We start from the raw sequence: 24,381 nt of genomic DNA, 5'->3' as shown, positions 1-24,381 counted from the left end.
TGGAAAGGTTACATAATTATGGAAAGGAAGCAGCAGCATAGTTTATGGGGAGATGGGGAGCGACTGCGGGAGGCCTACGCATTGGGGAGGGTCCTGGGACAGGTCATGGAGGAGGGGCTCTGGGGCTCCAAGAGCCGTCGACGGTCCAGCCATAGAGGACGCGGAGCTCGCCGTTGTGCTCCTCTCCAAACAAGCTTCTTTTACCTGGGGCTGAAAAGCCTCACAGATACTGCTGGCCACATCCCTCTCAAGGGCCAAGGTGGCATGTTGGACGCCCAAGCACCGCACACAAAGGGTATATTTATCCACTAGCGGGATATTGGCATTGCAGGCCGTGCAGGGGTGGAACCCTGACTTGCCTGACATGGGCCTGGTGTTTGCAGTAAATACATTATACTCTCCTGAAAAGCACAATTGTAAAACAATGTGTTGTGCATTATACTGAAAAGATTAAACAGTAGGATAAAACCCTGCTTCGTTAAAAGGGCAGGATGTCTATGCTTTGTAATTAGAGAGCTTTTAAAAATTGATTTTTTTCTTCCTAGTAAGTGCATGCTTTTATGTTTCTAATTATAACACAAGAGAAATCAATGGTCTAAAAACCAGAAGGATGCTCTGATAATGCAATCCTAATTGACCTTGAGAATCATGCTTTAATCTGCTGGATTAATCATCACATGCAAGATGCAAGTTGAATGGATGTAGACAGTTGTTCATCTGTACTTCCACCTGTTATTTAAACGTGCAGTTTTGAAAGAAACACATGGTATAGTAAACCTGTATTTACTTATTTATTTTTTAACAGGTAATACACTAGAGCAATCTGTTTGCAAGCCATGCTTTCAGATACAGTTGCACTTCCTTGGCCATTTCGCCTGGAGAGTGAAATTGTCCCCACCGCTTTAAAGGCTTCTTTCCTGTCACTAGCCAACCAGCTGCCTCCCCTTCTGACTGACATGCTTTCAGATACTACAGAGGTGAAATGACTTGGGAAGTGAAGGAATGACAGATTTCCTGTTAGTAAGAAATGTCTTTAACCTAGGGTAGTACCAGATACATATTTTGAAAATGAAAATACATACAGTATGCTTCTTTCAAAACTGTACATTTGAGATCTATGTAGCTAATGGATATGCCAAATAGATGAGATTTATGGAATTCTTTTGTTAGCTACGCATTCAGAAATACTGTCTTCTGGTATAACATGGTGAATTAAATGGGAAGCACTGGAATCAATTTAACAGTCCCAGGTGGAGGGAGGAAGGAGTAGACGTGAAAGAGCAATCATGTAAAATGGCACTTTTAAGATTGTAGGACTGAGAATTGGAACATCTGTCATAGTGTCTATAATAATGGATGGCATTCCTTGTGTTGCCCTGTCCTATGAACATGATAAACAGCCTAGTCTGAGGTGGCCTCCAGGGAGCACAGTGAGTAACAACAGGCTTTTAAGATGCTAGCTTTTTATAATTCTCTTCATTTGCCCACTCCTATAAAGTACAGACTCTATGAGTCATTTATTACAATTGATGAGATTTATAAAACTCTATTTTGTTTTTTGAGGGGGCTGAATGTAAAGTTGAAATGTTGCAGGGAGGAAACTTTACATACACCTTCGAAAATGGTAATCTGATTGACAGGAAAACCCCTGCAACCATCACCAAATGTTCAGTAGACATTGGATCAATTCCTGCCAACCTTCAGTCATTGGCAGCTACCAAAAGTATTCTAGCCTGATACATTAAAACCAGTGCCGTACTTTGAGTTTACCTCCCCCACCCAACTACCTCATGTCAACTGGTTTTGTTCTCTAATAAAATGTCTTAAGTTGCAAGGCTGAATTCAGTGTCCATGAAAGATGGGGGAGAATGGCACAGCCACCATCACCGGGTGTAGTTTTGTTGTGAAAGGAAACCACACCAGGAATGTTACAAAACTGTGAATTAAACATCAATATTCAAAAGATATATAAGCTGTCTATTAGAAAACAGTACCACAGTTTATTATGGTTCAATAGTAGCCATTAAACAATAGTTCAGTGCTTTATAAATTTGGGCAGCTCTTTATGTTAAATTAAACGGCCTTAGAACCATTGAGCTTTTCTTTATACTGATCTTCCCTTAACTGAAATCTTATACGAATATTTTCCATCATTCATAGTCTTTCAAACTGTGATATATAGGCCGGATACATAAAAATGTATTATACCAGTCTAACCATCTAGATCAGTCTTAATCCGGTCACTGAAGCTGAGGGAACATGAAGCCATGGTGGTTTGAAACTTGGTTTCAGGAGACATGGGGAGACTTGGGGTTTCATACAGCAAAGTCTCCTGGTCTCTTAGAACCAGGCTTCACAGCACTGTTCCTGAAAAAGTGGCTTTGTGTTCCCTCAGCTTTAGACTAGTCTAATACAAGTTAGCCAGCTGCATAAAAAGTTAGGCAGACTAATTCTCAGCCTAAAATGTTAAAACTCCTTTCACCCAAACTAACTCACGGTTTTACCTTAGATACTGCTAACTTCCAGACAAATCATGGCTTCCTATCATGTGCTAAACCCTTGTGCCAGAATGCCTTGAGGGTTTAGTTAGGTACTGTAAGACTCAGCTAAGACCAGCCTAGAGTAAGCCTATTTTATGCAACCAGCTTATCTGTGTGTCTTTAGCAAGACTGACTTACCAGTAGACAAAGCCTTCAATACTAGTCTGTCTTTATGCAACCAGCCTCTGATTTAAACAAGTTAATGAACTCAGATAATCCAGAGATGTCAAAGACATCAAACACAATCATGACTGCCCTCTTCCAATTCTAGACTCTTGTGCGGCTGGGGGGCGGAGCATTGTTGCATGGCTGACTTTAATGTGCTTTTTAACTTCGATTAGACCTGGCACAGTGCCGGAGGTTTTGAATTGGACCTTACCAAATGGAAGACCGGCTAAGGCTATGGTTTACTAAACCGCAGACTGATAAAATGATTTTTTTATGACTGGAATTAATGGGTTCATCAGGATGGAAATTAGGCTACTCCATGAAATGAGTTAGATCCAGAGGAGGCATTAATGTCAGCGAGCAGGTACATTGTCAGGGACCACTGAACTGTTTCTCAGAGTTTCTAATTTTAAAAGAGCATCACGGACTGGATAAATCATAGAAAATAATACTGGGGTATAACATTCTCCTGCTTAATTCTCATTCTGTATTGCTAACGTGTTGTGACATACTGTACAGGGCAAGGCTGAATAATTGCAAATATTTCAAATATCTCTGCAATTTTAAAACTAAAAGAACATGCTGTCCATTTGGTATTAGGTGTATCACATCCATAAATACAGGATAAAAACATGTAATTGTAGTATTTATAGTCATACAAAAAGAAATGCTTGGCAAAGGTTTCATCTAGAAGTATTTTATATGTTTCTTTAAAGTGGTTGTTGCTGATAAAAAATGTTTTAAATCTTACCTGTCATGCAATTTCATTCATTGTGGAGGTCTCAAATGTGTAGTTTTGAAAGTACATGTATTTTAATTTAAAACATGACAGCCGGTACTACACTGGGTTAAATACATTCTTATTTGGGGGAAGCAGCTGGTTGGTTGCTGACAGGAAAGAAGGCCTTGAAAGGGTAGGTACAATTTCACTCACCAGGTGAAATGACCCAGGAAATGCAAGACAGTTTAAAAGCATGGCTTGTAAACAGAATTTTCAACCTAGTGTAGTACCAGCTATTATGTTTGCTAGAACTGCACATTTTCAGACCAATATAGTGAATTTATGAGCATGGCAGTATAAAAATTGAATTTTTTTGCTAGCTACAATCAAGTCTTAAGTTACAGGGTGTAATGTTTGTCTACTTGTCTCCGGGGCCTATTTTTGAAGCCATTACTCCATTCTAGAAGAGATAAAATGTTAAAGGGCCCTATACCTTCAGAGTTATATCAAGTCAGTTTAAAGTCAGACTTTACAAAGTTTGATATTCATGAAAGTAGACTATTGTTAACTCCACAACAAAGAACAACAAATAAATATTGTATTTCTAAAAACAAAATCCAATGTTAGAAAAAGAAAATTAACTGTTGAGACCTTGTTGAGAATTAACCAGTGGTAAAGGTCTTGAAAATATGCCTTTAGTTTCTTATAATTTTACCCAGAATTTATGATTAAGTGTTTGAAGTAATGGATAAATATCACTTCAAAAACAATATTTCCCTGAAGAAATAGAGACACACTCAATCACTTCTATGTAATTTACTTTTTTAAAGATAAAACATATGTGTTAAATATTATAAAACTACAACCTAACAACTCAATAGAAGAGGTTCTGTTTTACTGATCTAATCCAAGGTTGCACAGTGGCTTGACTCTCGATTTTAAAACAGTAACATGGATTTTTTGTCTTTCAAAAGAAAAACATGAATGACAGACCCAGAGAGGTCACACAATTCAGGAGCGCAAGTTTATCCTGCATTTATTCCCAGGTGGGATCGCTCACTGAGGCCAAACTGCATTCATCTTGCATTGCAATGTGAATGACAACACAGGGTAATAGTTTCTTAGCAACACTTTCATTTAGAACAAGACCCCGGCTTGCTTGTTTTTTTTTTTTAAATAAATGTAACATTCCCAATTATTTGACACTGATTTTCTCCTATTTTAGAATGTTCAGTTATGTTCTCCTTTATCGTTACTACCTCACACAACAGCCCAGGAGAACGGAATGTCAGTGGGCAGCATCCAATCCCAGCCAAATCCCTCTTTACACCCAGGAGTAAGACAGATGGAAGACAGCTGCTAACCCTGCAGGTGTTTCTTTGAGCTCACCGGGCATCTGGCCAGTAGTGGCTGTAGAGCAGTAAGGAGAAACAGTCCCAGTTTGCTTCTGAATCCCAAGGGAGCTCCAGAGCCGATATGATGCTTCCTGTGATGCAAGCCTGCACTCCCCTGGCACCATTACCAGGTGAGCCACTCTATTTTTAATGCCAGTATCTCTGAGGCAGAACACTTTAAATGGTGTACCATTCTAATCCCTGGAATCTGTCAAAGACAGTGCATTCTCTCCATGCTGTGTTTTTATCCATGGAGGCACCGGAGGTTTATTAATAATCCTGCTGCTTTCCAAGTCCTCGTTTCATCCATCGCCGTTCCAGAGAAGCAGCAGTCCTGGCCTCAGATTCAATCATCACTTTCATTCATCTTGATGAATGAGTCATCAAGAGACCATTGTCTACCATACGGGAGCAATTTATCCTTACGTGCTAGTGACCTTTTGACAAGGGGCTGCTTTACAAATACGATTAAACTGTCATTACAGTTTTATGAATCGTGAGAACTGAAATATCAGGACAAAAGCTCTCAACTGGAAAATGGTCTGGAGTCAACTCTGTGGTGTAGTGGTTAGGGCTCTGGACTCCTAACGGGAGGGTCGTGGGTTCAATCCCAGGTGGGGGACACTGCTGCTGTACCCTTGAGCAAGGTAGTTTACCTAGATTGCTCCAGTAAAAACCCAACTGTATAAATGGGTAATTGTATGTAAAAATAATGTGTAAAAAATAATGTAATCGTATGTCAAAATAATGTGATATCTTGTAACAATTGTAAGTCGACCTGGATAAGGACATCTGCTAAGAAATAAATAATAATAATAACTGTTAACCCTTTTTATCTATAGTACACAGATTATTGGTGTCATGAGACACCATAGTATCTTATCTGTACTACCTAAATCAGGGGTTCCCAACTCTGGCCCTTGAGTTTTGCTTCACTCCTTAATGAGTTAACTGACCTTAAGCCAGTTCAATTAACTCATTTATAATTGGACTGAAATGGTTCTTGAGAACATGTGCTGAAACCATGTGATTGCCATTCACTTAATTTACAATCACATTTTCAAAAGGTGATGATCACTCATTCATTAAGTAGTGTAAATAATACCATAATCACATACCTAAATAATCTGTGATTGTGTTTTTATTGTGCATTATTGTGGTAGTCGGAAGGGTATAAGTTGTGTAACTAATAAAATATGTATTTGTAGTACTTATTACAGCAGCCACTCAAACGTTCATACTAAGTTAATAACCTTCACAATAGATTCTGAAATCCATTGTCAAATCTGATTATCTGAAGCCACGCAGATTAGTGTGGTTTATACTAGATTGAAAACATGCATGCAAGTTATTCTGCAGGAACATTTAAAAGGATATTCTGCTGGCTGGATATTTAGAACGTAGTTTTCTTTAGGGATTTATGATCAAATAAAATCCTCATTCATTTGCATAAAATATGATACAATACATATGTGACTTTTCATGTGAGACATTCAGTACTTTTCAATTGTGAGTAAACTTCCTATTTCATTCTATGTAAACTCTGCTGCAAAATAAGGAAAGCGCAGCAAGCTTTCAGCTCCCTAGTTTTTTTCAGCGTGAGCATCGTGGAAACCTTAGAGGACAAAGAGAGAAGCAAAGGGGAACCCTCTGCTCTTTAAAGGCTTGCAGGCTGAAGCTGGACATCAGTGTTGATGTTGATTTTGGGGGCATTTGTTTTTTTAGCATTACACTGCATCACTCCTGGATAAACCAATGTACGTGAATACCATTAAAGAGGTCTCTTAATCCCCTGGTTTTAGATCAGATGATTAATCAGCTTGGCGGTTTACCGAGATTAACTCTGTGGACAATGGATTAAAAGGTGGCAGAAAAGACCAGTGACGCTCATGTCCTGTACTTTGCACCGGGACATTCATTACATAATGGAAGCACATGGCGAAAAAAACAAATCAAATAAAAAGCTCTTTTACATCACGTTTTTATAGTCCCCTGTGGCGGAGTGTCCCGCCCCTATATATATATTTATTATTATATGTATTTTTGTTTGCGGGCGCAGATCAAAGCGCCGCGTATTTGTTATTGTTTTTATAATTTAAAAACCCCGTGATCAGCTAGTGATTTATCCGGCTAGCTGACAGTCACGCATCCTTACTAAACTCGTGCAGACTGTGGCCAATGGCTAATAAGATAATTAACAGCTAGTTAACCCCTCGGCCAGAATAAGAACCTGCAGCTGTCCGCACTGGGGGGGAGCGTGTACAGAGGAGTGTACGAGAGAGTGAGGAGAGAGCGAAAACTGAACTTAAAAATAACTGCTAAGCGTGCTGGTTTACACCAGCATGATACTTATTTGTTTATTTGTTTGGCCAACGCGCCTTTTTGTTTGTTGTTTTGTTGTTTGTTTAAATCTTTTGTTTATTATTTAATAAATACGCTGAACGCTGTAGCGTTCAGCTTCACCCGCCCATCCATTGTTTTGTTTCTGGTACTTCCTGGTTCGTGACGTCACCACACACGCAACTCAACGACAGCGCTCGGACACATCCCCCAACTTATCACTTCCCTCATTAATATAGACCATACGACATCATACTAGCTTACAAAAAAATTCAAAGTTGGCATCCCTTACTTTCATGTAGTCTGTTATACTTGCACTTCCTTGTTTAAATTGTCATAACTGGAATCAAAGTGAAATTTGTATGGAAAATTAAATAGAGGACATGCCACTAAAAACCGCAACATCCAGCATTTCTGTCATGGTTGGAACATGGCGGTAACATCCAATAACAAAAGAGTCTCTGTCCGCCGCTCACCATGACAAAGCATACAATTGACTACTACTTTCGTGACATGACGTAAAACTAACTCACATGAATGGTATAATTTGTGTGTATCAATAATAGCTAGTCACAAAGTTACCAAGATCACACTGTTAAATGTAACTACAGGTGCTGTCAGGGTTTGTCTCTGTGCAGGCTCAAGTCTTTACCTTATGTACTAATCACCATTATTTACTGTAATAGATTGGTAAAGTCCCTATTATATATACAAAAAAGTGTGCTCTTTTGGCTCCAACTGAATCAGCAACAGGCTGTGCTGTGAATAGCAGCCTTTGTGACATTTTTTATATGCTCAAAAAGCTTAGGGGTACTGCCAGCAGGAATGATCAGTAAGGACATGTTGCAGCCGAGGATGACCAGTGATAAAGGTCTTGTTTTCTGCAGTAATTTAACTTCTCTCATATTTAAAGACAATCCTCTCCCCCTCTCTGTCATGCGCTGAGAATGACTTTTGAAGCCCTGTTATGCAACACCTCAAGCTGGCTTGTGTAACAAACGTTTAGTGGATTCAGACCTAAATCCATTTCCTATTGTGTAAGGAATAACAGCAGCTGTGTCTATAAAATACTGCTCACACAACATCTGCAAGTGTTATAAGGATATAGGACTGCGAACATCTGTGTATGGCCTCGGTCTGTTCACTTCTGCTCTTGACGATATCCCCTCAAACACAGACGTCTGCTGTCCTTATAAAATCCAACTCTGTGAGATACTGGTAAGATTCAGAGGTACGGTTTCAGTAAAATACATTTGAATCCGTATATAGTGACAAACAAAGGGACAAAATGGTCCTAATAGATCTTAAGCTTCAAAGTCAGAGTTTTCTGTCTCGAACCATGGTCAGGTAGTAACCCACATCTTTTATCACTGATAAGTAACATTTGCTGTATTTGTTCTGGATTTGGGAAAATCCTACATAGGCAACACCGTTTGTAAGATACTGGACTGAAGGACAGGGTGAGTGTACTGGGCAGTCAATGGGATACCAAACCCAATAAAGAATATCACATCCTGAACCCAGAACCAAATCCAAACCCATATTGAGTTTACAGTCTTCTGGAACCAGTAGATTTTAGAAGATGTGCCTTCTCTTTCTCATTGATTATGATATTATATTTATAAACGAGTCCTTGGACACTCAAGAACTGTTTTTTTAATGAAATGTAATGTTGCAATTGCTTCTTTTTTAGAATGTAAATTTCCCCATGTGGGATGTGCATCTTTGGCATGCAGGTTGTGTCTTGAACTGTGACTTTTTTTTTGCATTATAACGCTGCAGCTACCAGCAGGATTTTCCTGTGGCTGACTATTTGCAGCCCAGCAGGTTCTTTCTAGTATTAAACTCACAGTGGGTTACTATTGAGGTTCCTTGAATAACGCTTTCTGTTTGTTTTGTTATTTTTCATAAAATTATACTATTGAACTGTAAAGATACTTCTAGACTGGGAGTAATACACTGAGAATTGAGACAAGTTTTTAAACATAATTTAAACTAAAAACTTTGTTATGATAAAAAATTATGTCTGCACCTTAAGGAAAAATGTAATTATTACCGACAGTCTTTTGTGGACTCCTGATAGTATGGAATTCAAAAGAGAACCAACTCTCTGCATAAATGCAAAATGGCATTATTTTCCAGGGTTGCTTTGTGTTGAATACCAAGCTGCTTGCATGCACCACCCTAGTGTGCTGTATTATTTATATATATATATATATATATATATATATATATATATATATAGAGAGAGAGAGAGAGAGAGAGAGAGAGAGAGAGAGAGAGAGAGAGAGAGAGAGAGAGAGAGAGAGAGAGAGAGAGAGAGAGAGAGAGAGAGAGAGAGAGAGAGAGAGAGAGAGAGAGAGAGAGAGAGAGAGAGAGAGAGAGAGACACACACACACTGTTTTGTTAGACTGGTGACAGGTTTCACAGACCCTGGTTAGAACTAATCTCTTTCTTATTATAATCCAGGACCTGAAAGGAAGTCCAGATCACTTGTCATGTAACAGCTATAATAACTTTACAAGCAGTGCCTACCTCATGCCCCGTGTTGACTTGTTCTGGAAGTTCTGGAGCAGCTGTGGTAACCCCAGCATTGCCTCAGTGAGCACAGCCAGAGACCCAAGGCCCTCCACAAACAGGACTGAATCCAGGAAGAGGAAGGTGATGAGGGCACTCAGCACCGTGAAGGAAAAGCAAAACAGAAGGTAGTCCTCAAAGCGAGCCCAGCTCCAAAAATACCTCAGGTCCAGGTCTGAAAAGTCAAACAAAAAAGAATTGACATGTGATGAACTCTTTTAATGGCAATTTGGAATGCCCAATTATTCAACCGCTCACCGCTGCAACTCCTGCACTAACTCCTGAGAGAAGAAGACGAACACTTGTGTCCTCCGAAATGTGTGCAAGCCTGCCATGAAACCATTACAGAACTACAGCGTTGGAGGACCACGCAGTTCTGAATTGCACACAGGAAGGCCAGCCACAGGGGTCACTGGTGAGCCAAGGATTCCCAAGCCGACTTAAACCCTCCCCACCCGGGCAGCGCTTGGCCAATTGTGCGCTGCCCCCTAGGAACTCCCGGCCATGGTTGGCAGTGGCATAGCCTGGATTTGAAATGCCGATCTCCAAGCTATAGGGCTCATCCTGCACTGTGGGCGGAGCGCCTTTACTGGATGTGCCACTCGTCAAGCCAGTGCATTAGTAAAGATGAAAAACTTGGGGGAAAATATAACTATCTATTAAATGCTACAGAATGAATAAAGTATATTCCATATCTTTGGGGAAAGGTTACCCTTAGGAATTTTACTGTGTGTTACCATTTCATTTTTTTCAAGTAAAGTTGGCAAATATTTTGGCTACTGACACTGAAAAGGTATTAGAAAGCAAAACACATAAAGCCCAATACCTCTAAGATTATTTGCTGTTCGGGGTTTTAATCTTGACCTTTTCTACTGATCGATTAATCATCCAATATTTGATTGATTAATCAATTTATTGCACCTGTGGGCTTTTATTGATTAAAAAACAATTGATCGATAGTGTGGTGTCAAAAAACGGTGTATGAAAAATTCTTGAAGAATGGCGGAGGGTACTTCCAAAGATATTATATTAAAATAGAGGATACTTCCATCATGTGGCATACAAGGGCTCATGGGATATTCATCTGTGTCTAAGGAGAGGGGTCGGATTGGGCTGATTTTCTCAGGGTTTCAAAATTTAAAAAAACTTTTGAAGTCTGTTTGGCTGTGCGTTTTTCTTGAACATCTCTAACACAAAAAACAATAGGCATTTTTTCCTTTTAAAAGTTTTCTGATTCTGAGCTTACAAACTCTAAAGAGAAGGTTTTGGATCAAACCTCTTCTGAACTTTGAGCATAAGAAAAGTTATGAGGGAGAGAAGACCATTCAACCCATCCAGTTCCTGGTAGCTGATTTATCTCAAATCTAATCAGTTCTTAAAGGAATGATTCAGCAATGGCTTGTTAACCCATTCCGTACCCTCACCACTGTGTAACACATGTCCCCTACACTCTGTCTTAAGTCTTTCCACACTCAATTTCCAACTGTATCCCCTGGTCCTGGTCTATGTGCTGCACTTAAAAAAAATAACAAGGGTTAAAACTCCTTTTAGTATTATAAAAACCTCAACTAAGTCACCCCAAACCATTCCTTGTTTCAAGCTAAAAAGATTCAGTACCCTCAACCTGTCTTCATAATTTATACCTTTTAGCCCTGGATAAGTTTGCTTGCTCTCATTGGACTCTTTAAAGAGCAACAAAGTCCTTTTTGTAAAACAAATACCAGAACTGAACCCAGTACTCTAAGTGCGGTCTCACCAGAGTATTATTCAACCTCATCATTACCTCCCTTTATTTGTGCTCTACACGTCTGAATGTTAATGAGGTTTTTGTCAATGGCTGTTTAATAAAGCCATTCCTCATCATTTGACTTCCTTTTTCAGCTTCATCTCCAATGTAGGATGAAAATTAAACCTCATTGCCAAAGTGGGGGTTTAAGAGTTTGATGAATGCTTTTAATTACCCAGGTAATATATACATTGCAAGCCTTTCCCGGTGGAATCAAACCACAGCTTTATTTTTAAAAAGTGTATACAACTCAGATAGTTAGATTTTTGCCAGTAATATTGGTTTCCTTTGCTCTAGAGATTAACAAACTGTAAAAACAGCCAGTGACTTTTAAGCATTAATGTCCTACACTGCAGGGTACACCTGCAAGATATTTGACCATGGCGACAGTTTGGTATAGGCACTTAATGAATCTACAGATAATGACCGCTGCTGAGGAGATTAATGCTGTTAGAATAAATGTCTTTGTGTATACTGTGTAATTCTGAATCAGGGACAAATCACGAATCATGATTATCTTTGCATGAGGTCAGAGTTTTTGAAGAGCTCATCTGGAGATAATGCAGAATATCCAAAGTCCTACTGAACAGTTGTGCTGCAGAGTAGAACACATGTCCGATTTTCCCTTCTGGTTCTAGTCCTGGCCAAAATCCACGCACCCCTTCATTCTATATGTCATGCTTACATTGATTGATCTCATCTGGTATTGACAGCAGTTTATTTATTTAGCAGATGCCTTTATCCAAGGCAACTTACAGAGACTAGGGTGTGTGAACAATGTCTCACTCAAAAGATGGAGCACAAGGAGGTTAAGTGCAGTCAGGTATAATGCATTGAAATTGCATGCAGGCATTACCACAAGCTTATCTGGTTTTGAAGTGCTGTGTCTATGAGAGGTACATTGCCTGGAGATTGGCCTCAGGCACTAAGGGAGGGAGAAGTTTTGATAAGCCAACTTTTTGGCTTTACTTTTTTCTAGAACAATAGATGTTCCAGCTCTAAAACAAACACTAACACTATGCCTTCACCAGGCAGCTTTCTTTGTGGTGCTTTACCATTGTATAATACAACCACAACTTTCAACACTTCAGCTTGAACACTGAAGTAATTCTAGTAAGTCTTATCCTGTGTACTGATGCCATCCAGTATGGTACAATTCAAAAGTTAAAAAAGCAACAACACTTTTTTATATTTTGTACATTCTTGTTAATTGTCAATTCCGATAAGTTACTATGGCATGTGAAAGGTGCCTTTTATTATAAAAGCCATTATTTAGCACATTTTGACATCCTATACACAATGCTTCAAATATTCCCTAAATCAACAAATCATTTTATCAGCAGAGCTTTCTCTACATGCTTTTGTAGTCTTACAGTTTTGTCTCATGGTAAACAGCAGTAAGTTAACAGTTCTAAAGGAAAAGAAAGTTTATTGAAACCCAGCATGTATTTTAGTTCCCTCCAGAGCTTGAAAAGCAGGATTGCTATAATCATTTATTCATCACATGCAAGTGTCTTACTTCTGATGTTTGATGATTTATTGAAAGTGCACAAGTGATCTTTCTCTGTAATGTATTTGATGTGGGCGCTGACTGCCCCCTCCAGGGACACTGAAAAACAAGGTGTCCTAAATAACATGCAATAAAAATAAAATGCAAAATAACCCTGGATAAAGAAGGCCAGTCTGTTCTGCTCTTCTTGTATTGTTTATCTTTGGTAAGGCTTTTTGCAGGTCTGTCAGTTTAGAATTTCCAGGGCCCTCCACTTATAAGGTATTAAGTATTTTAACTGGCTCAATTACATCTATGTGTAAAACCTTATTGTGACACACTGCTGTTTGCTTACCTGAAGGCAAACAAACACAACACAACACACAGCTCTCAAGGAACACCTTGTTATTATTATTATTATTTGTTTATTTAGCAGATGCCTTTACCCAAGGCGACTTACAGAGACTAGGGTGTGTGAACCATGCATCAACTGCAGAGTCACTTACAAATATGTCTCACCCGAAAGACAGAGCACAAGGAGGTTAAGTGACTTGCTCAAGGTCACACAATGAGTCAGTTGTTGAGGTGGGATTTGAACCGGGGACTTCCTGGTTACAAGCCCTTTTCTTTAACCACTGGACCACACAGCCTCCTTTGTTATTGTGTAGTGCCAACAATCTCCACCAGAGGCCACTGTAAGCCAAGGAATGAAGAAGGGCCACTGCACCATGCTCTATTAAAAAAAAACAATTCAAAGAATTGAAGGTCTCAAAAGGGTTTGGCAAATGAATAGTTTGTGACCGATTTTGTAGTTAAACTACACTTTGGAGGAATGAACTACAGCTATGGCCAAAAGTTTTGCATCACCTAGAATTTTAGGATTGAGACATAATAAAAAATAAAAATAAAACTATAGGAAGGCTTCTCAGGGCAGGTTGACTGAGCACACAGCTCACCTCAAAGTAGGAAAAGACATCTGGGTGAAAATCCTCAAGGGCTGAAGGTCAATATCCTCAACTTGTGATGAGTGATGGAGAACCAACATGAGGCAAAAAAGAGAGAAGGCTTAAATATGTTTTATTATTATTAGCAGTAGTCATAGTACTATGGCCAAATGCTTCGCTTCACCTACAATTTTAGGATTGAGACATCACAAACATAATTTAGACCTTTTATTTAACACCATGTAATCAAAGAAACTATAAAATGATATTGCAAAAGTCTACTGGAAGCCATAATAGTAGTATAGTATTTCATGTTAGATTTCGAAATGTCTCATTTTTCAATTTTTGTCAGTTCTTCATTAAATATATGGAATACTACAAAGCGGTATGTAATTCAGTATGTAAATGTAACATTATTCAGCAGGTTTCAATCGACTTTCTGAAGCAAAATTAGTTAATTCTATAGGGTGATGCAAAACTTTTGGCCATAGTTGTAGGTTTACTCCTATTAACATTTCAAGCATGCACACAGCACAAGCCAAGTCTATGAATACAATCTTTACATATTAATTATAGAAAAGTCCCAAGTCACATACATGATCTATTATTAGCAAGCTTGTTAACATGATTCCTGTAAAAAGTAGGCCAACTGCCCGAAATATACAGTATATGAATATAAACTATATGACTGATATTTCGGTTATGTTGTGAACTGGCTTGAAAATATTAAACATAATGTTACTTTAAATGTTGTCAGCCCTTTAGCTGATGATCTAGTGTAGAAATACATTGTGAGTTATAAGAGAGTCATGTAGTTTGGGCACGAGGACCGTGAAACCAAACTGAGCTGCTAAAACTGTGCAAGATGATGTCTCTTATAATAAGAGACACCCTACACACAACATACTGTAATCAAATATTAGAAATCACAAAAATAAAGCACTTGTACTACGAAGCCTTGTTTACTGCTAGGATTTCAGTCCGATGATCACACGGGTATACTTTTGGAAAGAGATTCTCCCCGAAAGCTGCATTCATGTTTTTTTTTTTTCCGGTCCCTGATGAGTTTTAGTGATTTTTCTCCCCAGTTTAGAATGTCAAATTATGTTCCCTCGCCGCAGCAACTCCCCACACAGCTCAGAAGAACTGAAGGTCAGTGGATGTTTTCCGATCCCACCGCCACGTCAACCGCACCGTTACACCAGGGTGAGCTGCAGGTGTCTGCTTGAGCTCACAGCTAGCCTGGCCAGTAGGGGGCACTGTAGTGTGGTGAAGTGGGCAACAACAGGAGTGAAAATCAGTAAAGTTTTTTTTAAAAAAGAAAAGGGTTTACTTATTATGGGATGGTATTGGACAATACTAAAACATTCTGCTTCCCTGGGTCTAGGGACTACACTAGTCAAGAGTAAGATGGAAAAGGGAACAAGAAGGATCAAAGCAACAACAGAAGTCACTCTATACTGTACAGGCATTTCTGGATGTGCACCAAAGACCTTTCTGTTGAGGAAAAAAATATAGCTGTTGTATGTTTTAACAAGTGGAATCTATTAGAATACTGTGAACTTCTCTCTAGCTAACCTTGCTCCCCACAAAAAAAAAAAAAACAATCTTAGATTTAAAAATCGATACTCAATTATCACATTATAAAACACCAAGTCTGACCCGGCCTTGCCCTATTCACTCTACTAGTTCTGTCAGCTCACACAATTTAAACACTTCACTGTAACTGTATAAATGTCTATAAAGCACATTCTAGAGGTTAATAAACTGTAAAGTTTGTATTTTTATCTTAGCATTCAGCGCTGTCAAGATAAAATGAGAATGGCGCATGAGAAATAAGGTTACCCGGGTGAGTGATCCAGCACAGAGGCCTGAGTCTGCCACAGGAACTGAGCTGTGCAGTTTTACTTGACTGCACTATTTCAAACCTCATTGCAGTTTGAAGGGTAATGTATCTGTTCAGCTTCCACACATTGTTATGATTCACATTCCCTGTAGTGCTGCTAGCGTTCTTCCCTTCCCAAGTGAATCAAAGGCTTTTAAAAAACATGTTCATTAGCATAACAACTTTCTAGCAAGGCCAGTACCTTTTACTTTGAAAGGGGTGACTTGCTTTCACTTTGCACAGGGTGCAAGGGTGCAAGGGTGGAGATTCACTCTCTTTGTAACCCTAAAAACTTCCCTTTGCTGCAAATAAAACTTTTGGTGGTGATTTGTAGGATACTAATACCTGCTGCACAGGAAGTGAATCTATGGGTTAGCAAATCACATACAATGAGCACAACACACCTGAAACATGACTTGGTAAAAAAGACAGAATTAAATGATGTCCCCTTTGTACCCTACACAGTAGCAGCAACATTGTGCCAGCAGGAAAATGAAAGGAAAACATAACAGTCAGCTGGGACTACACTCAGTTAAAGAAGTTCCTACTGTGCTTGCCTTGTTCATTTTACCACAGCAGTGCCTTCTGGGTCAAAGCAAGCTGCTGGCTGAAAGTATGTCAGTCAATAGGGAAATCAGCTGATTGGTTATTGATAAGAAATAAGTCAGTGAAGGGTTGGGGACAATTTCACCCTCCATAGCGCATAAAGCCTCGGTGTTCAGTGCACTCGGTGCGTACGGTGCTGTGGTTCCTAAGTGCACATAGCGCCTCGGTGCATGGTGCACGCGGTGCTCGGTGCGCTTGTGGACACGGTGCTTGATACGTGCAGTGTTTCGGTACCTCGGTGTATGCGGCCTTTGGGCACTCCTATGCTTTGCACTCAGTGCAAGACGGTGTGCAGTGCCCAGGGTTATACAGCTAGCATGTCCTGTAGGGTGAACATGCCCCAGGAGGATGGCAATACATTGTGTGTGCGATGCTTGGATGTCCAGCACGCCACTTCAGCCCTAGGGGAGGAGACATTCTGTGACATCTGTGCGGCTTTCCAGCCGCGGCTGCTTCGCAAAAGGCTTGACAGGGCCATGCGGATGGAATGTTTGTCCCCTATGACTGAGTCGTCAGAGGCCCTAGGAGCCCCAATTCCCCCCTCCCCGAACTGTCCAAAAGCCCCTCACAGGGTATTCCATGCGCACACACTTCGGCTCCCCGCCCTCAGCCCTTCCCAGCATTCCAGGACTTCATGGAGGAGGTATGCTCCTCCTGGGATAGTCCGGCCTCAGCGCCAACATGCTGAAGCAAGCGGCTCCGCTCGCTTCCTTAGAAGGCGTGGACAAGCTGGGCCGGGGGGGGTTTCCCCCAGTGGATTCCACCATTACTGCCTTGGTCAAGGCTCCGTCAGTGGGGAGCTTGCCCAAGCACCCTGCGTGCCTGAACCCGCAATGCAGGGTCACGGATATGCACTTGATGCGGGCTTACGCAGCGGAAGCACAGATTACTCGCCTAGCGAATATGGCGAGTATCCTGACCACCTATATTGATGGCATACTACGGGAAGTTATGCCTCCTTTCAGGCACGCTGCTCCAGATCTCCGGCCTTCAAGTGCAAGCCCTAGGCTGGAGCCTGGCAAGCCTGGTGGTGGCTTACAGACAGCTATGGCTGTCACAGACGAGGATCCCCGATGCGGATAAGACGGCGCTGTTGGATGTGCCGATATCCCCGCAGCATACCTGTAGAGGAGATCCTGCAGCGCTCCCACTGAGAACATGAGGCGTCTTGGCAAGTGGCTGCACTAGTCCCACCCCGTGCTACAGCGCGGGGCAGGTCGAGCCGCTGGCAATCTCCCCAGGCACGCACGATAACCAGGACGGTCCAGATTCTCCAGGTTCTGACCCTTAGGCAAGAAGTACAGAAACCACTTCTCAAACAAGCCATCTGTCTCGTAGAACGCACCTCTCAAGAAGAGGGGTTCTACTCGATGACATCATGTAGTCTAGTGCCGTGGATAGGAAGTTACCTCCCCCCAAAAGACAAAGCTGCCAAACCATGACTGGAAAAAAAGAAAATGATGAATGGTTAATGCAACAACTACAGTGGCGCAATGCCACCTAGCGCCAAAATTAGGAAAAGGATGAATGAAGAGTAAGCAGGTAAGACAGGGTCCTACCCCCCCCTGTGTATGAAATGCACTTAGGGAGAACCCAGCCTCTCCGGCCTGCCACACACCATGCAGAAACTAAATACGAACTGCTCGGCACTCAAGTAAGGAAAAAAACCCTACTTGCTGGTACGATGAAACCTTAGGGAATCCATGGCTGAGGGTAGCCCTTCCTCCAGGCTCTAGAGACGACAGTCTCCCTGTTTGGCCTTGATGCGCATGACTGAGAAACCAAACAAAAAGAAGCGACATGAATGCAAGCCACACAGAGTTTTTATGGAGCTTGCCCAAAGCAATATGTAATGATGGGTTCAACCAAAAATTTTGCTAAAAAGTAAAGCCACAGATCCCATTTAAATAAGTGCCATAGACTTCTGTTTTGAGATGAAGCCCTGGCATCTACTTGCTGTTTGAATAAGACTTCATTAGTTTTGCTGCGTTTCATTTAAATGCATTTAGGCAGGGAAATGGAAACCCTACGATAGAAATGGATCTAAACCAAGTAATCTGGCACTAAATTTCAGCTTTTTTAAAAAAATACACTTCCTCTTTCTGGTCATGTGTGCTTTTGATCTTAATGTTGAGGCATGTTTAAAAGACAGATGAAAAAATGATTTGCAATGTCGTCTGTATATTTCAACGCTCAGAAAGCATTGATGACAGTAAATATATCCCTTAGAAATATGCCAAATACATTTAAGAAATAATCTTTTTACAATATATTTTGTTCTATATAAATGAATGGGCATTCTACAGGCAGCCTCACATTGGTTCTATTGCTCCTGTGGGTTAGGGAGTGAAACACATCAAGGAATGAGTCACCTAATCATACTACAGCGGCCCCTAGTGGCCAGGTGCCCTGTGAGCTCAAAGCACACACAGGTATGGTCTTGATCCTTATATTCATCCACTGTAAAGAGGAAAAGCTTCAGTTCTCCTGTACTGGGGGTTGCTGCAGTGAGGCACATAATTGGACATAGTGCATTCTGCAAAAGAAACGGGGTAAAATAAAAAAAATAGGCCCATCCTTGACTTTCGCCTTCCTCAGAGTAAGAGTAGAACCAATCCATTTTGGATAAAAAGATAAAGAACAAACTTGGTGCCTGTTATTTTTCAAGGCAATCCATTAAAGTCTATTGTCTTTCACAAGGCAGATACTATGACAAAGTTGTCTGTGTTTATGGCAATGCTTATACATCCTTCAAGTTGTTTTTAGATAAACAGCTGCGACAGTTTCTAAGAAATGTTGATACTGCCTTGGACTGGGTCATTGGAGAAGCATGTGAATAATGACGTCCGCTGGGGCCTTATCAAAGTGTGTTGTACAAAACAGCTGTTTGCAGCGGCTGATTACTGTCACCCTGAACCCTGAAGAACACTCAAACAGAACCATTAGCATACACCATCCTCATTCACTAACATTACACACTTTTGTCTATCTTGGCTGTCCCTGGTGTAACTCATTCATTTATAATTTAACAAGCATCATGTATTTAAGCGATAACTGACAGCCAGCACAGGTTTACCTGCCTGCCGCGCACCACTTTGCCCAGGTCATCATACAAATTATTCAGCATTGCGGCTGTCTGTTTACATGGAAATATAAAATTAGCCAAGCAGTTATGATTTGTTCAAAATTGAATTCTTAATCAGCAATGTACAGCAACGGCTATACATTTTTTCCAAGAGGAAGTAAAGGAAGGGGGAATCATTTTGTCAAGTGTGGTTTATTCTTGTTTGTATTTTATTTAGAAGTTTTAGGTCTGCTTAACTTTACATACAATTTGGTTTGATTTACAAATCTTCAAATGACATATTCATGTGTTTTCATGATGTCATTCTGAGCGGTTGTCATTTCAATGACTCAAATACTATGTTTTGTTTACTTTTTCAGATGGTCTGTGTTATGGAGTTTTAGTTGTTTTCATAGACATGTGTAATACAGGCTAGTAAAGCTAAAGTGGCTTTATAGAAGTAAAAGCCAGCACCATCTAGTAATCAGCTACTTTGGATCAAGTCTCTTGTTGCATTGCTGGCAATACAAAACTGTGCACTAGATGGTGCTCTTTCTTACATTTAATAGTATTTCCCAAGTACAACTTTGTTTTTGTGATTTATAATAAGTTAATAGAGACAGATAGAGATGAGACCCAACACAAGACATATTCACATTAAAATTGGGAAAATACCCAGGGTACAAATACCAGTTAATTAATTGACTATACCCATACTTTAGTACTTGTATATTCATTAATGGTTACTGGCGTGCTTCTTGCCTCCAGCAAATAAACAACTACTTGGTTTTAGACTCATACAACCTCAACATTATATTCAGTGTACAGCTGGCTAGTATACTTTCAACTTCTATAAACATTCCATCCAAACATCACATCGAGACTGAACATTCAAAAATACCCCCCTATTATAAAACACAAAAATCCCATTCTGCTAATGTAGCACAGCAGCACTGACCCACTTTCTTCCAATAGCAAATGCAATTCCATATCGCCATTACAAACAGCCCCTCAGGGGTTGTTTTTCCCCCTCTACGGTTAGGTTAATGTTGAAAAGCTTTCAATGAAATGAATGGAGAAACACTCCAAAGCAAGGCAATAAGTACCTGTGAAGTAGTGTTGTTTGGCGGAGACGCGATTGGCTGTTTGGACTGAACAGCAGAGGCGTAGCATAGCCAGCATTGTAAGGATCATTACCATGCTCTGGAACAGGAGAGGGGATTCAAACTGCTTTCCAAACCTGGAGGGGTACAGAAATAGACAGACCTCTGTTCAGTGTTGACAAGACTTGCATTAGCAATAGACTTGAGGTTGTTGTAACTAACAAACTCATTCTTACCTATTTTGCACTTCCATTAGTTACACATACCTCAAATGTACAGTTCTGAAAGAAACACGTAATTGCAAGCATGTATTTATATTTTAACCCTTTAAGGTGCAAGGGACATATATGATGCAAACTGTCTTATTTTTGCAATGAGGTGCACAAAACAGGGTTTAAAATGAACTAACAGGTTGGATCTGGTCTTCTTGTGATACTTGAGTCACTCTCAAGTGTATTTTAATTCGCTCAATTCCTTGTTTACCTTAAGGGGTTAAATTATGATCTCTGGTACGACACAAGGTAAAAGTATGTGTCCAAACCATACTCTCAGAAATCTGTTCCTAGGTCTTCTGAGTCAAAGCATATTACTGGCTGAAAGCATAGTCTGTCAATAGGGGAAGCAGCTGGCTGGTTAATGACAAGAAAGAAGCCATTGAATGGGCGGGGATGACCAAATAAAATCTGAAAGCATGGTTTGCAAACTATAATCTAACATGTGTTTCTTTCAAAATTGCACATTGAGAATGAAATTGCACAACATGTATTTTTATAGAATTATTTTGTTAGCTATATTTTGTGATCTCGACATACCAATTTATAATGTTGAGATCCTGGGATAAAGCATATTTTATATTTTTAATGAGCCAGATTACAACATTACCTGCATTAGCACAATAATATGCATGCCATTCTAATATGTTTTAAGTGATTAGTTCATTCAATTGCATAACATGATTAGCACTGTTTATAAACTGTTTTTAGGAAGAAGAAAAAAATAACAGCGGGGCAGACAGTGATTGGAGAGACCATGGCGCCGAACTGATTGCAGGGAGTCCGGTAGTACAATGGGGGCACAGATACGTAAGTACAGCCCCTTGCACTGAAGGTAACATACGACCGGAGCCTTCAGTTTCATTTTGTTATGTGTTTTTGTTTATGGGTGAGTTTGTAAACTCAATCTCAGAGTGTCAGAGCGCACTCTGACTGTTCGTAAACTCCTGGAGTGCTCTGTGGTGTTGTTCGAAAACTCAGAGGAGATGAATTTCGGAGGGCTCGGAGCACACTCTGGCCGCCCCAGCTTCAGATCTGGATTCTCGAGCGCTCACTTTCAAAATGCCTGGGTTAAATCAAACTGAAGAGCACTTAAGAGTTGAAAACTCATATAAAAAATATATAAATAAAAAAAACGGTTATATCGGTCTAAGAAAAAGCCATTAAACGGCGCAACTGCATGATAATCATAGTTAATAATAATACTATCAGTATTAAATTTTACGTGAACGACCGGCTTACATTTTCGTCCTCACTGTCAGATTGAAGATCTTGTAAAACATTACCAAAAGTGTTTTCAATCATTGAGAAAACCATAACTTTTGTGTTCTCGCTGACGGCTTCCATTTTCAAACCGTCATTCTAAAACTAAAGGAAAATTCACACTCTGAAGCACTCCAAAGAGATTTCTCGGACGCTCTTTCAGAGCGTGAGATTGAATTTAAAAATGTACCCTATGTGTTTTGCAGAAGGAGAATGGTACGCAGGAGCTGCCGCCACTGAGCCAGCACAGAATCCCTGAGCACTACCTTCACAAAACAAGCACTCAACACAATCATGGATTTACAAGAGCACAGTTTTGTGCACCGTGGATAGGGATTGTTAATTGTTTCTGTATATATTTGTTTTTGAGTCTGCAAATCCGCCATGTTCCCCCCAATACCATTTTTGGTAGCAGGGCGGTTTATTTGTTTTTGGATTTAATAAACACAGACTATTTCAAAATATAACAACTGTCTGGACATTCATATTCCCTCAACCACTCACATCCTGTTCACAGAAAGTCAGTGTGCTCAGACTTACCTACCAGAGAGAGTTGATTTGTAGACCTCTCCCCCTTTCTACAAGTATTGTACAAGTACACAGAGCATGTGGATTTAGGCCATACCAACTTGCAACCAAGTATTTCACACCTAAACTACTCCAACCTCACTGAAGAACCTCACTGTCAATGTGTGTTAGTCGGTTTTTCTAAGAAATGACTGTGATTCTGTCAGATGAGTGCATCCCCAGGCATCATTGGACATTGGAAATAAATGCTAGTGGATCTTAAACATATCAGGATTATGCTGTATAGTTGAGTTGAAGGTATCCCATTAGGTCAAGCTTCATTTGAAAGAGTAACACATCCCCACTTGTTGCTATAACTGTTTAAATAGAGTACCTGTAATTTTTCTTTTCATTTTTAACAATTTTTTACAATTATAGCTTTAGAGTCTGTTTCAAAGCTCTTTTCAAAATGGCCGCTCTAGTGCACTGATCGTGTAAGGATTATTGCCCACACTGTCAAAAAGGTAACACAGCAATAATGATCCATGATGTGGTACGAATAGAAAAGCCACAGCACTCGTTATGTTTTTTTTTAATCACTTTTCCTGCAGTGATTTAGAGGACAGATCTAAATCCCCAGTGCTAAAAGGACATACTAAAACGAATGACAAAACGGAATGCCCATAAAAAACAATGGACAAAACGGAATGCCCATAGAAAACAATGGACAAAACGGAATGCCCATAGAAAACAATGGACAAAACGGAATGCCCATAGAAAACAATGGACAAAATGGAATGACAGTACATATCTTTAAAACCAATAAACAGATCCTAACTCCCCCCCCCCCCCCCCCCCCATGTCCATAACATAAGGAAGTCTAATGAATAACATAAAAGTGGAATGTGGTTATGTGTTCCTTTTCTCTTAGTAATTTAAATTAATTGCATGTGTGGTCTATTAAAGTCATCAATTAAATTAGACAATCACTAATTTGCCTATTTTCCAAGATATTCAGTTACAGTGGTTCGATATCATATGCACAATAAATCAGAACTACAGAAGCTATGGAGTATTTTAATAAATGTGAACACCACTGTACTGTGTATGCTTGCACCTAGTTCAGGAGCTGCTCTTCAGTTCTAGATGCCTGCCAAAGATATAAGTAACAAAGGCTAGATCAGACAGTGTCTTTGCTAAGCTGTGCACTGCAGGTATTACAAGAGGAAATTCAAACTAGCTGATCACTAGATGTTACTGGCTTTTACTTCTATAAAGACACTTTGACTGGTCTAGTTAAATATGTTATGGTAGGCAACTAGAACTGAAAGCAGCTCTCGAACTCAGGTAATAACACTTTGACACAGACTTATCAAAACAATTGAAAAGCACAATATTTGAGAAATTGCAATAGAACCGCTCAGTGCAATAGGAACCACTCAATGCAATATAACCACACATTGCAATAGAACCACTCAATGCAATAGAACGACAGTGCAAAAGAACCATTCAATGCAATAGAACCACTCAATGCAATAGAACCACAGTGCAATAGAACCACAAATAGGAAGAACTCAGAATGACTGTAAACATCATAAAAAGGTAAAGGGACAGAAAAAAAAGAATATTTAATTTTACTCCAAAACTTTAACATAATCCTATCCACTGTCAGTTTGCGAAAAATGTTAGTCCCCCAGCAGGACAGATGCTATTCAAAGGCTG

The 24,381-nt window shown here is 40.0% G+C and overlaps 1 protein-coding gene across 2 annotated transcripts in view; it reads right to left on the bottom strand.

The window, feature by feature from the left end:
* LOC117424230 (solute carrier family 66 member 2-like) overlaps nucleotides 1-24,381 on the bottom strand; it is a 36,048-nt gene that overhangs the window by 2,399 nt on the left and 9,268 nt on the right. For both annotated transcript variants that reach the window (XM_058992552.1, XM_058992550.1), the window contains exons 3-4: nucleotides 20,621-20,754; nucleotides 9,699-9,915 (exon numbers count right to left, since the gene is read on the bottom strand). In XM_058992552.1, coding sequence (XP_058848535.1) covers nucleotides 9,699-9,915; nucleotides 20,621-20,754 — 351 coding nt within the window. The remainder of the gene's footprint in view (nucleotides 1-9,698; nucleotides 9,916-20,620; nucleotides 20,755-24,381) is intronic.

This window comes from Acipenser ruthenus, chromosome 19, assembly GCF_902713425.1.
Source record: "Acipenser ruthenus chromosome 19, fAciRut3.2 maternal haplotype, whole genome shotgun sequence".
Classification (NCBI taxonomy): Eukaryota; Metazoa; Chordata; class Actinopteri; order Acipenseriformes; family Acipenseridae; genus Acipenser; species Acipenser ruthenus.
This window is presented reverse-complemented; position numbering and strand designations above follow the sequence as displayed.